This window comes from Tursiops truncatus, chromosome 12 (assembly GCF_011762595.2).
Source record: "Tursiops truncatus isolate mTurTru1 chromosome 12, mTurTru1.mat.Y, whole genome shotgun sequence".
Taxonomy (NCBI): Eukaryota; Metazoa; Chordata; class Mammalia; order Artiodactyla; family Delphinidae; genus Tursiops; species Tursiops truncatus.
In genome coordinates, this window is record NC_047045.1 from 60,785,643 (window position 1) to 60,798,857 (window position 13,215).

General features: G+C 41.1%; 1 protein-coding gene across 1 annotated transcript in view; it reads right to left on the bottom strand.

Annotated features, from left to right (window-relative positions):
• Positions 1–12,873, bottom strand: part of SGK1 (serum/glucocorticoid regulated kinase 1) — a 108,373-nt gene extending 95,500 nt beyond the window's left edge. The window contains exon 1 of the mRNA XM_033867752.2: positions 12,417–12,873. Within this exon, the coding sequence (XP_033723643.1) occupies positions 12,417–12,485 (69 nt within the window). The 5' untranslated portion in view covers positions 12,486–12,873. The remainder of the gene's footprint in view (positions 1–12,416) is intronic.
• Between the last annotated feature and the right edge of the window lie 342 nt (positions 12,874–13,215).

Consider the following 13,215-nt stretch of genomic DNA (forward strand, 5'->3'; position numbering starts at 1 on the left):
TACTTTTTAGTGTAACTGAAAATGTTTTGATTTTAAAAGTTTAGAGATAAAATCAGTAAAATTGGACACAATTTGGAAAATTATGCCATGTCACAGTGGCACAAATAGGAACATTCAGCGGTTAGTAAAAGTAAATTGTCACTCTTCCCATTGAGAGGTGGAGTTTATGTCTCTACCCCTCCAATCTGAGCTGGCCCAGTGACTTTTTTAATGAATCAAATGCAGTGGAAATGACGCAGTAGGACTTCAAAGGCTGGGCCTTAGGAGACTGGCAGATTCCACTTCTCTCTTGGAGCCCATCCTCTTAGAAGCCAGCGGCCCTCTAAGAAGTCTGACTGTCTTAAGCCCCTGATGCTGTGAGGAAGGCTAAGTTACATGGAGAGAGAAAGAGGCCAACAGAGGAGCAATGAGGCACTAGACACGAGAGTGAAGCTTTCTTGGGCTTTCCGGCCCAACCTAGCCACCAGCTGAATGCAGCCAAGGAATGACCCAGCCAGCATCGTGGAGCAGAGCCATCCTAATAAGTCAATGTGAATTCCTAATCATAGAATCATAAGCAAAAAAAAAAAGTGGGGGTTGTTTTGATCACTAATTTTGGGGTACTTTTTGGGGGGTATTTTTTTATGCAACAATAAACAACATAAATTTAGTACGGTTTGATATGATTTGGAAAAATATACTCTACTTTGGGGGGACGGAGAGTAAACATTCCTATAGCTTTACTTTGCGTCCCAGTGGCTTACATAGGATAGCCAAGCTAATAAACCTACAGTTTAAACGTTAGCTCTGTTGTCCAGTGGTTAATTTCTGTAGGTCTGAGGCAAGCAGCATTTTCAAGAAGAAAAGCTAGCAGAGAAGCACTTTATAGCTTAGAAATACATTTCTTCTGTGTGTGCTGTATATCACCACAGTGATGTATTTGTGTAATCTTTAGCCACTTTTTTTTTTTTTTTTTGCAGTATGCGGGCCTCTCACTGTTGTGGCCTCTCCCATTGCGGAGCACAGGCTCCGGATGCACAGGCTCAGCGGCCATGGCTCACGGGCCCAACCGCTCCGCGGCATGTGGGATCTTCCCGGACCGGGGCACGAACTCGTGTCCCCTGCATCGGCAGGCAGACTCTCAACCACTGCGCCACCAGGGAAGCCCTAGCCACTTTTAATATTTGGAACTCGTCCCTGATAAGTCCTTTTTGCTTTTTTATTTATATTATATACCATCTACCTTACTTTTAAGACCATCTGAGGCAGATTACAATGAGATACGTATAACAAGAGAGTTACAATACAAACACAAGCTCAAAACCAAATTCAGCAACTGAGAAGTCATTTCTAAAGATTTGTCTAATTTGTTCAACTGAAATTTACCTTTAAATTTAGCTTTGAGTTTCCTGGCAACTGAGGCAAACCTGTGGGATTATATCATGCTAAGTGTGATTTCTTTCAGAGAAGAAAAATCTTTAGCCTACTGCTAAATTATAAGGACAATTTATTAATGTGGATCTCTTCACAGGGAACAGTAAATGATAGAAAAGAAAACAGTTTCCAAAGAGATGTCATTTAGAATACAAATGTTTCTCAGACATGGAGTCTTCATATATGCCTCCGTTTAAAACAAAGCAGAATAAAATGTAAGGGACTTTTCATTTCAATGTGGGTTTTAAGATTAACTCCTCTCTCCTCTCCCCCATAATCAGAATTTCATAATATCCTATCTTTTTATTTGTTTCAATAGGATGTATTGATAACCCTCCAGGTACCGAGCCATGAGGGTATAACTGGAAGCAAAAGAGAGAGAAGGTCCCTGCTCTCATAGAGGTCATAGTCCAGGAGGATATTAATTAATGTAAAGGGCATTAATTAAATAGCTACACCAATATGTGATAACAGATTTATAGGTGTCATGAAAAAAAGTACAAGGTGCTATAAAGAGTATATACACAACAGGGAGATGTGATCCAAGTTCTTGGGGATGGGGTAAGATGGGGAGACTGAAGGAAAATATAATTTTTTTAAATTGTTTTTGTTTGTTTGTTTGTTTGTTTTGCGGTACGCGGGCTTCTCCCAGACCGGGACACGAACCCGTGTCCCCTGCATCGGCAGGCGGACTCTCAACCACTGCGCCACCAGGGAAGCCCTTCTTTTTTTTAATTGAAGTATAGTTGGTTTACAATGTCATGTTAGCTTTAGATGTACAGTAAAGTGATTCAGTTTATATACACGCACACACACACACACACACACACACACATATTATTTTTCAGATTCTTTTGCCTTATAGATTATTACAAGATATTGAGTATTGTTCTCTGTGCTATATAGTAGGTCCTTGTTAAAGGAAAATATAATTTCTTATATCTGCATTCCTACCATAATGCCTAACACATATAGGTGCTCAATTCATGTTGGCTGTTGATGATGATACTATTAAAAAAAAAAAAGGAGGCTTTTCAACACATTCTGAACCTATTGTTTGAAAGATAATGACTTTAGGAAAAAGGCATTGTTAGAAATTTTCCGATTTTTGGAAAAGAATAAAATATATAATACAAGAGATAACTGTCAAGATACCAGAGAAAAAAAATCCATCTAATTGAGATTAGGTCTGAAGGGTTACTCTCAAATGCCTGATTTAATGTGTTCATTTTGGCCTGGAAGACTAATTATTAGCAATGGCCTCACCATCTTATTAGGCAAGATGAGAAGGTGTGGGCCCTTTTACATAGAAGCTGACTAATAGACAAATAAATTAGATATGACTGCTTTGCCAAAGCTGATAAGCAAGGCCCTGTATACAGTAAGTGCCGGGTCCTGGTTCTTACTATGCAACATTTAATCTTTGAGGTTAAGTGGTTGGAAGAGGAAGCAATTATATTGATGTTCTTTGGAGAAATTCATTTACAGAGCTTTTTTTATTTTAGTTGTAAGCTTTTTTTTTTTTTTTGCCTTTTAAATTTTTTAATGAACTCCATTTTTTAGTATAGTTTTAGATTTACAGAAAAACTGAGGCAATGGCATGGAGAGTTCCCATATACATATACCCAATTTCCCCATTATTAGCATCTTACATTAGTATAGTACATTCATTACAATTAATGAACCAATATTGATACATCATCAGTTGTAAGTTTTTGATGCTGTATTAGACATCTTATCAACCATATAGCTCCTCAAGCTTTATTACATAACATTTAGCAGCACTTTTTTCCCAGCACATTAAACATATATTATCGATATATGTTATATATACATAACATTATTGTTGATATATATATAACATTTTTATTGTTACATATATTTTATTGTTCGGTCAATTTTCATTTCTAACACATCACCACTGGTTTTTTTGTTTTGTTTTGTTTTTGGCTGCATTGGGTCTTTGCAGTGCGCAGGCTTCTCTTGCTGCAGAACACAGGCTCTAGGTGCACGGGCTTTAGTAGTTGCAGCACGTGGGCTCAGTAGTTGTGGCACATAGGCTTAGTTGCTCTGTGACATGTGGGATCTTCCCAGACCAGGATTGAACCCGTGTCCCCTGCATTGGCAAGCGGATTCTCAACCACTGCACCACCAGGGAAGTCCTCACCATCTTTTTTTGTTGTTGTTGTACACGGGCCTCTCACTGTTGTGGCCTCTCCCGTTGCGGAGCACAGGCTCTGGACTCACAGGTTCAGCGGCTGTGGCTCACGGGCCTAGCCGCTCCGCGGCATGTGGGGTCTTCCCGGACCGGGGCACGAACCCGTGTCCCCTGTATCGGCAGGCGGACTCTCAACCACTGCGCCACCAGGGAAGCCCCTCACCATCTTTTTAAAAACATATTCTTGTGTGCCAAACCTCTCTGTCTCACCTGATGCTCTCCAGTGTTATAGATTTTCTGCAATATTTTGCTTCCTAGAATTTGCAAATAATTTTAACAAAGTAAAAATTTATACCTTAGAGCCCATCCTATTGGGATGTTCCTCCATTTCAGATATAACTGAAGTTTCAATGATAAGAAGAAACTTCTGTTATGGGTTGAACTGTGTCCCCCTCAAATTATTATATTGAAGTCCTAACTATAGAGCCTCAGAATGTGAACTTATTTGGAGATAAAGTCTTAACAGAAGTAACCAAGTTAAAATAAGGTGGTCCCTAGTTCAACTTACTAGTGTCCTTATAAGAAAGGAAAACTTGGACAGATACATGTGGAGGGAAGACATATAGAGAAGATGGCCATCTACAAGCCCAGAAGAGAGGCCTGGATAAGAGCCCTCAAGAGGAACCAACTCTGCTGACCCCTTCTTCTGAAGCTTCAAGCTTCCAGAACAGTGAGGCGATACATTTCTACTGTTTAAGCCACTCAGTACACGGAACTTTGTTACAGCAGCCTTAAGAAACTAACGCAAACTCTATTTCCCCATGAAAATCAAAGATAGTTTCTGGAAGCTTTTTCTACTTCTCACCAAGAGATGAATTAGAAATTTTATAATCTACCTCCATGAATTAAGTGCCGTGGATGTCTTTGATATCTCTTAACTCCTTAAGCTTTGTAATCCCATTAAACATATTCTTCAGTAAACTACCAATATATTCATTCAGCTTTTCTGGTTAATCACAGTGAAATTGATGTACAAGATATGGGTATTCATATATCAAGCCCTCCCACTTGTTACAAAGATATTAAAAAATTATTTACATCTAGCATCAAAAAAATGCCAAACTAGTCATCAAAATAGAACACGGTTTAGAGTTCAGTGCTCAAATCTAGTTTCTACCAAGCCTGACCAAACAAAAACAGCATTTCACTACCTGCGTTAAAGTATTTTAATTCATTAAGGCCTTGGGTTCTAGTTCTTCACTTTTATGTGTTGCTATGGCACTATTGAAAGCAGTGGAAAACACACCAAGGTTTTCTTAAATTCTTAATCTCTCTCTTTATCAATACCCTCTCTGTTTAACTGAGTTTTGTTATTACAATTACACCTTCTCCCCAAGCCCTTTTAATTGTTTTTATCGATCCATTAAACATATATTATCGATATATGTTATATATACATAACATTATTGTTGATATATATATAACATTTTTATTGTTATATATATTTTATTGTTATATATTGTTCCTTTTTAATGTCTTTGCTTTTACTCTACCTCTCCACTGTTTTGCTCCTTAGCTTTCCTTGAATCTTTTTAACTACTCTAGAAGCTATATACTCACAGTTTTCTTTCTTACACTTCTTTTTTCTACAATATAACCCAAATTATCACAGATCTAGAAAGATTCAGGGTTCAAAGGAAATTCGGTCAATTTTCAGAAAGAGCATTCTATAGAAAAGATGATGTTTGTAACGAAAAACATTGAAAATACATATTTTTACTTATCAATTAACTTTGATTTTTTTCCTTCTTGGCATATTTTAATATTGATCCTACAAAGATTTGAGTCTTAAAGTGTTTTAACTATCTTGGGGCCCTTTTCACCTTGCTATTTTTAGAAACTAAAATCTTGGAGCTGTCAGGATCTTCCACACTGGCCGATTTCACTCTAACAGCCTCGGAGATGGCAAGATATTCCTGAAGCATTGGGTTAGAAGAACATGGGTTCTCTGTTCTCCATGGAAGATGAATCTAGGGGTATTTCATGTCAGGTTTTTCTCTCTTTGGCCTTGATGTGCACTTATCCTCCAGAGACAGGAGAGAAAGAGAGGGAGAGGGGTGGAGGGAGGAAAAAAAAAGAGAAAAGAAGAAGAAAAAGAAAAGGAGGAAGAAGAGGAAGAGAGAAGAGTAAAAGAAAAGAACCTTAGGACCAGTCATTCCCCAAACAAATGGCATTTTGGGTGAATGCCCTGACCTAGGAGGAAAAAAGAGACCAAGGTGACCCCAAAGTTATAAAAATAGCTCAGCGGACTCTTCCCAGAAAAATGTCACAGCAGGCTCTGGAAGGCAATTAGAGTAATATTTTGGCATCTTGAACCACCAAGGGGAAGAGTCTCCTACCGTCCTAGTTACAGCCCTGATTTTCATTTCCCTTTGTTGTAAATACTTATGAAATCATTTTAGAATGCTGTGAAGAAATAGGTGTGAGAGAAAACAAACTCTAATAGTAATCCTTTCTGCAAACGCCAGAGCCGCTGCAGAAGGAAGCTGAGGCAGCACCCAGCTCGCTTGGCTGTCTGCTCTCCCCATGGTCCTCCTCCTGCCTCCTTCTCCTTTTCCTCCCACACAGAAGCTTTTAAAATTTGCCAGCTCACTGTGCAGGCTGCCAGAGGAACCTGGCCAATTGCTGGGTCCGCCTGCCCTTAGACCAAGGACCTGGGGAGGTGGTTGCAACTGACCTTCTTTCTTTTTTTAAAAAAATAATTTATTTATCTATTATTTTGATTTTTAGTTGCATTGGGTCTTTGTTGCTGTGCGCGGGCTTTCTCTAGTTGCGGCAGGCGGAGTCTACCTTTTGTTGTGGTGCGCGAGCTTCAGTAGTTGTAACACACGGGCTCAGTAGTTGTGGCTCACGGGCTCAGTAGTTGTGGCTTGAGGGCTCAGGTTCAGTAGTTGTGGCTTACGGACTTAGTTGCTCCGTGGCGTGTGCGACCTTCCCAGACCAGGGCTTGAACCCGTGTCCCCTTCATTGGCAGGCGGGTTCTTAACCACTGCGCCACCAGGGAAGTCCTTCATGGGCTTTCTTGAGAGCTGCTGGGGTGACAAATACCTGATACTCCTTACCTGCGTCCTATGGTACTGAAGAGTAATCCCCCAGCACAGCCAAGCCTAGCCAGTCCCTGCTCCAGTCCAAACCCTCTAAGACTCACTGGTCAAAGCAGAAAAGCCCTCTTGAGTTCAAGCTTTTCTTCACACTCAGTAGCTCCTAAGATCACATTGAAAAATGAGGAAAAACAATAACTGGGAAAATATTTTAAGGATTCTAGGTGGGAGAATACATAATGCATAATGTATAGTGTTGAAGTCAGTGATTTATATTAATATAAAATCAAAAGAGATTAGTAAGTCATGACTATGTCTGTCTTGTTTGTCCTGACAGGAAAAGCATTACAGAAAAGGTGTGGTCATTGCTCATTAAATGATCTGAGTTCAAGTTTCCCTGCCAGCTGCTAAGGGTAGTGACAACATGTCTTTGAATCAGATTTAAGTTATTTTTCAAAGTCTTCATTTATATATAATTCATATTCAAACACAGAGAGAACTAAAATACATTAGATCCCTAAGCCGTTCAACTATCTCAAGACAGAAGAAAGTGGAGGAGGAGGACAAGGCAACGAATTAGGGACCAGTTAATGTAAGGATTCATTTATTCATTTTATTCATACATTCATTTAACAAATATGGTTTGACTGGTAGGGGATATAGTGAACAAGGTTATGGGTTCTCTGTCCTTAAGGACCTTTCTGCCCTGTGGGAGATCCAGGTGGGCCCTAAGATTACAGTGCACTGTGACTGGGGCTGTGTGCTGTGCTGTCGAGTGCACACAGGAGGGACTCAAAGGGCTCAGATTTTAGCTATCTCTGAAGACAGCACAGTAGAAGCCATTGGAATCTCCACCATGGTTCCAGGAAGTATGATCAAATATATCTTGGAGAAATCTGACGCAGACTTCTGATTCCTACAGCCCTGAGGAGTCGTGTGGGAAATGTAATTCTCCACAGCTACGACCACCACCACCACCCCTGCCCCCCCCACCCCCCGCTCCCCGCCAAGTAATCGTCTCTGGATCATCTTCACAGATGATCCAGTGGGAAGAGCTAACCCTGAAGCGGTGTTAGCCTCATAGCCATTCACTCCAGTGGGTCAAATGGAAATACTGGTGGTGCTAAAGCTGACTGCCTGAGTTTGTATTCTGGCTACACCTCTTCCTAGCACCATGACCTTGGACCAGTTACTTAACTTCTCTGACTCAGTGTCCTTGGCTGTGAAATGGGCATAATGGAGTGACTGCCGATTACATGAGTAAAGTGCTGCACTAGTAAGGCCTGACCCTTAGTAAACACTCAGTAAACTCTAGCCTCCTGAGAAGACATAAAGGGTTTCACATAAGAAAAGGACCTTTGTTATCATTCCAATTCAGTTGCTTTAAGCAGACATAATAGAAGAGTAAAGGGAAATATGATGTAAAGGGATGCGGTGTATGAAACAGTGGTGGAGAATAACCACTTCAGGGATGTTAATTTCATCTCTCAGCTCTGCTAGAGGAAACGTCACAACCAGGCTGAAACCCTTTGCTTTGCTCCCCATCATTTTTAGAGAAGGGAGGAAGCTAAGGCCATCAGACCTCTTCATGTCTCTTCTGACCACGCTGGATTGTTTGACGTCACAGACAGGAAGTACAGCAGTGAAGGATACAGACTCTGCAGCCAGATGTTTTGACCCAAACCCTAACTCTGCCATGAGCTACCTGTATGATGTTAAGACTACTTCCTCCTCCTCGGCCCACCTCACCTTCTTCATCTGTGATATCGGGATGACAATAATATCTCCCTTAGACTTTTCATGTTTGAGAAATTAAATATGTAGTATATGAAAGCCTCTTAGAACAGTGGTCAGTGATATTAGTGCTGTATAAGTGATAGTTATTATAAAATGTGTCATTAGTAAAGAACAATGCAAGGGATTGCTCAAAAGCATAAAAGTATCACTTAGTGAGTCGAGACAAGTTTGGCAAGAATTGTGTCCTGTCAGAGTTGGTGGTCATGAGGCAGTTAGCTCTAGGAAGACAAGAGCTGGATTTTGTCCCTACTCTGTTTGCTAAAAGAAATATGAACGAGTAAGGCATAAAGCACTGAACGACTTTGAGAGCATAATAAAGAGGAAAGCACACTTGATTTGGAAGTGAAAACCCTACCTGTGAGCGGTGGTTGGCCTCATTTTATTTTGAGTAAGTGATTCACCTGCCAAGCACTCAGTTTCTACATCTTTAAAATAGGGAGGTCAATGGAAGAATTTCTAAGGTGCATTCCAAACCCAAAATTCCATACGGGTTAGTTATCCTTTGAAATGTTACAAAAGATGTATAGAAGTCTTTTTACATACCTAGCATATTTCCAAAATGGATTATCAAGTTGAAGATAACGTCATTTGTTGGTGTTTTCTGAGTCATAATGCGAGAATCTGAACCATGAGCAAATCTTTAAATCCATGAAAATGGATTATCTTTAGCAAACATGTTAACTTTTAAAGCTCTTGGATTGTAACAATAAAGATGATTAAGGACATTTTTGCATTCATCTTAAACAAATTTTTCAGAAATTCTAAGAATACAACATAATCCATTGGCATCTAACGTTAACTTATCATTAACACGGAGAGAATGAAAGCAGAACTCTTACTGAGGTTAGCTTAGCAATTCTCAACTAAAGCTGATTTAGTTGAGCTTTTAAGACATGAGCGTGGAAAGCATCAATCCAAAGGATTTGGGGAAACTATAGCACCGGGAATGTCTTTCTTCAGATTGTGTTCCTTGAAGCTGGGTTCCCCAGAGCTGCCTCGGTCACGACTGAGGGTTGGAAAGGAGCTTCGAGAGACATCAACTGAGGACTGGCTGCCTTCATAGGTTTTATAAATTGTGTAATGGCATAAAGATTTCATTTGGGGAAAGAAAAGATTCTGTTATGGAAAAAAAAAAAGGTGGGAGCATAATTTTGTTTGTTTGTTTTTAAATATGTATTTATTTACTTTGGTTGTGCCATAGCTTATGTGTGGCACGAGGGACCTTCATTGCCACCTGCGAGACCTTTGTTGAGGCATGTGGGATCTTTTTTTTTTTTTAGTTGCAGCATGTGGGATCTAGTTCCCTGACCAGGGATTGAACTCAGGGGGCCGCCTACAATGGGAGGGCAGAGTCTTAACCACTGGAGCACCAGGGAGGGAAGTCCCTAGGAGCAGATTTGAATTAGAAAGTCTGGATTAAGAATATGGGCTTTGGGTCAAAGAAAGTTTGAATTTTGGCTCTGCTACTTTTTAGCTAAGTGATCTTGGGCTAGTTGTTTAATCTCTTTTAAGCCATCCTTTGCACATTTAATAAGCTTTCTTACTTCATAGGGTGGCTATGAGGATTTAAAGAGCTAACACATATAAAGCACTTGACCCATAACTTCGAGAACAAAGTAAGCACTCAATAAATGGTGCTACACTTACTATCCTAAATGAACGATAGGGCGGATCGTTCTGCCTTCCCTTTTTGCTACCTTCTTACGCTCCTTTTGAAATGTCTCAGAGGCATAGAAAACACTGTTTAAGCTTTCTGCCATCAGAATTTGGGTCCAAACCTCCATGTTTTTAGTAAGCCCTAAAAAACCTATGGCTTTTTTTCCAAGATCTATTCATAGTTTAACGTGGGCACAAAGGTTCACTTTGTAAGACTGTCTAAGTAGGGTAAAAATAAAATGTGCAGAAATGTGTGGAACGTCAACAATAAAATATAAGAAAAATGGATTATTCTTAGCTGAAAACAAAGGCATTCTAATCTATAAATATATATGCAGATGCATAGAAAAGATCTGGAAAGGATAGACACCAACACAGTAACAACAGTTACCTCTGGAGAAGGGAGGAGGAGGGATTTACCTGGATGTTATCTTAGTGTTTTACACATTTATTTACATATAAGCTGTGTAAATAAAGATCCCAAACAAACAAGCAAACAAATGAAAAGCAAAACCTGAAGCAAAGTCATCGTACAAACTGAAAAGAACTTTCAGAAAAGAGAACGTATGGACAAGAATCAAGGACTTTATTCTTAGGGCCATCCATGACTTGACACAAAGTCATATTCTGCTTAGTTCCATCCTTGAAGAGTACGGACAGCAGGAGGGGGCATTTCTGATCCTATCTCCAGCAAGTGATAGACCCAGGTTCAAAGGCAGATGAAGCTGCCAGCCGGATATCTTGGTGTAAAGTTCTTTCTCTCTGCAAGTACTCAGATTAGACATCAGTACCCTGGTTAGTTCTTTGTCAAATCCAAGGTCTACAGAGGCACCAACTGAAGGCTATTGGTAAATCATACTCTTAAGCAAAAAAAACTAGACAGTAAATTAATATTGTTATTAGTACATTTCGATAGCAAAGAAAATAAGAGAAAACCTAAAAAAATCAACTTGAGTCTCCTCTAGTGGGAGACCTTGCCTGCTGCTGGGGCTCCAGGAGCAGCGGCCAGGGCAGCGTGGGTTTTGCTTTGGTTTTAATGCATACATTTTGGTCCGTGGACTTTAGGGAAGATTTTGCCTTACTGAAGAGAATTCAGTCACAGGCGTGTGGGAACCTGTGTTAGCCCTCTGGCCTGGCCTGACACGCTGTTCCCAGCCCTGCCTTCCCAGCTTGCCCACTTGGTGTAGGAGGTAGTCCAGCCCAGTGTATAATCACTGTGTGCTGCTGCTGGTTTAAGTGAAGGGCTAATGTTTCAGGAGCAGCACAGAAAAGACCTGAATGAAGGGACAGAATGAATGAAGAGAGCCATTTTGATGGAATTGCCCCAGGGTATTAAATAAGCTGGGCAGCTGGGGACTGGAGGAAGCTTCTGTTGCTAAAGAAACTCTCCATAAGAGTGTCAGTCATCAGTTGCTTAGCAATCATTCATTTCTTACCTCCCACTTGTGTATAAATTTGCAGATTTACGCAGACCACCAGTGGGACCATTACAATGAACTGAGTTTATTGTGAAACACACAAAAAAGAACCCCCCCTCTATTTTATTTTATTATTTTTTTTGCTCACTTACAAGCAATGTAATGTTAACTCTCTGAATAGAACAAGGAATTCAAGAAATAAAAGTATACAGCAGCATAACCCCATATTATCACTTGAATTCAGACTGCCCACAAAAAAGAAAGGCAGTTGTACCAAGTAAAATTGAGGCATTCTTGAAATAGAGGATTTAAAATGCTGGATTCTATCATTTCTGTAAAAGGTCATTCTAGTCCTTTGCTATTTTTACCATAGATAGAGACTCAGCAAGTTATTGGCTGGACGGATTTGGAAAGCTAGAAGCTGCTGCTTCTGAGGCAGGAAGATGATAATGCAGCACTTGACATGAGTGAATGAAAGGTGTGGGAAAAGTTGAAGCCTTCAAAGATAACAGAGAGCAAGAGTGCGCTACTGAATTAGTCCCTGACTAAATTGCTAGCCGTAACTCTACCCAGGCCAGTTCTCTTTGAAACTGCTTGTAATCTTGTGGCTTTGATTGAGAAATTCCCATTCCCAGCTCTAAACCTTCCTTAAGACATCTCAGCCCAACCCCCTTCTCCCAAAGCAACTCTTCGGGGCCCCCACCCACAAATTTGTATCAAGGCAGGTATATTTCCTAGCTGGACCACTGCTACCAGACACGCGGCTTCCATTCAGGGCTCTGCAACTGAACCTTAGGCTTACCTCAGGCAAGCAATCAAAGGCATTTCAGACAAGAGCAGAAAACAAAAGAAACAGACAAAACCTGTCCTTACCCGTTTCTTAAAAAATTGGAAGGCTGAGCATTTCTTGACTGGGAATCCATTCATGTCTTTGTTTACCATCTTCCACAGTGGGGAGTTCACAGTTATAGATCCAGGGTGGCACCTGCCTGGTCAATGCATCTGGTTCTCGGTGTGCCTCCTGGAGATAGTTAACGAAGACGGAGCGTGATGGAGAATCTAGCAGGGCTCAGGTTTTCACTCACACATTCTGCAGCACTGGCTACTGCAGCAACCTCTCCGCACTCTCAGTTGTCACCGGCAGTGGCTCTTCTCTTTCCATCATTGCTCCGAAACGCAGGCATCACCGCTACAGGACCCCGGGATGCAGCGGATTCCGGGGAGAGGCTCCTGCTGCCGCAGAGCCGGAGAAGGGCACCCGCTGCGCGGCCCCAGCTACCTGGCCGCTCTGCGGCGGGTGCACTGGGCGAGTCGCTCTGCTCCAGGTGATGAGTTCTGGAGGCTGCTGGAGAGGAGAGCTCGTTTTGATTGTGCAAGTTCCAGTGGGAGCTGTAGTTAAGTAGCTGAGAGAAGGAGTAAGAAAGACCAGAAGCCAGAGGGAGGGAGGGAGAGCCGCGCCACAAAAGCAGAGGGAGACAGAAAGCAGTGCTGGAAGCAATTCACGAATATCTGAGCAGCGGATGGAGAGAAGGCACCAGCGCAGGAAGCGCTGAAAAGCAGTTGACTCCCCTTGGGAGGGTTACTTGAACAGCTTTTTTCTTTTTTTTTTTTGTTGTTAAGACCATTTAAATCAAACTTTCATACAAAATGCAGAACGTTTTTATTTTATGCT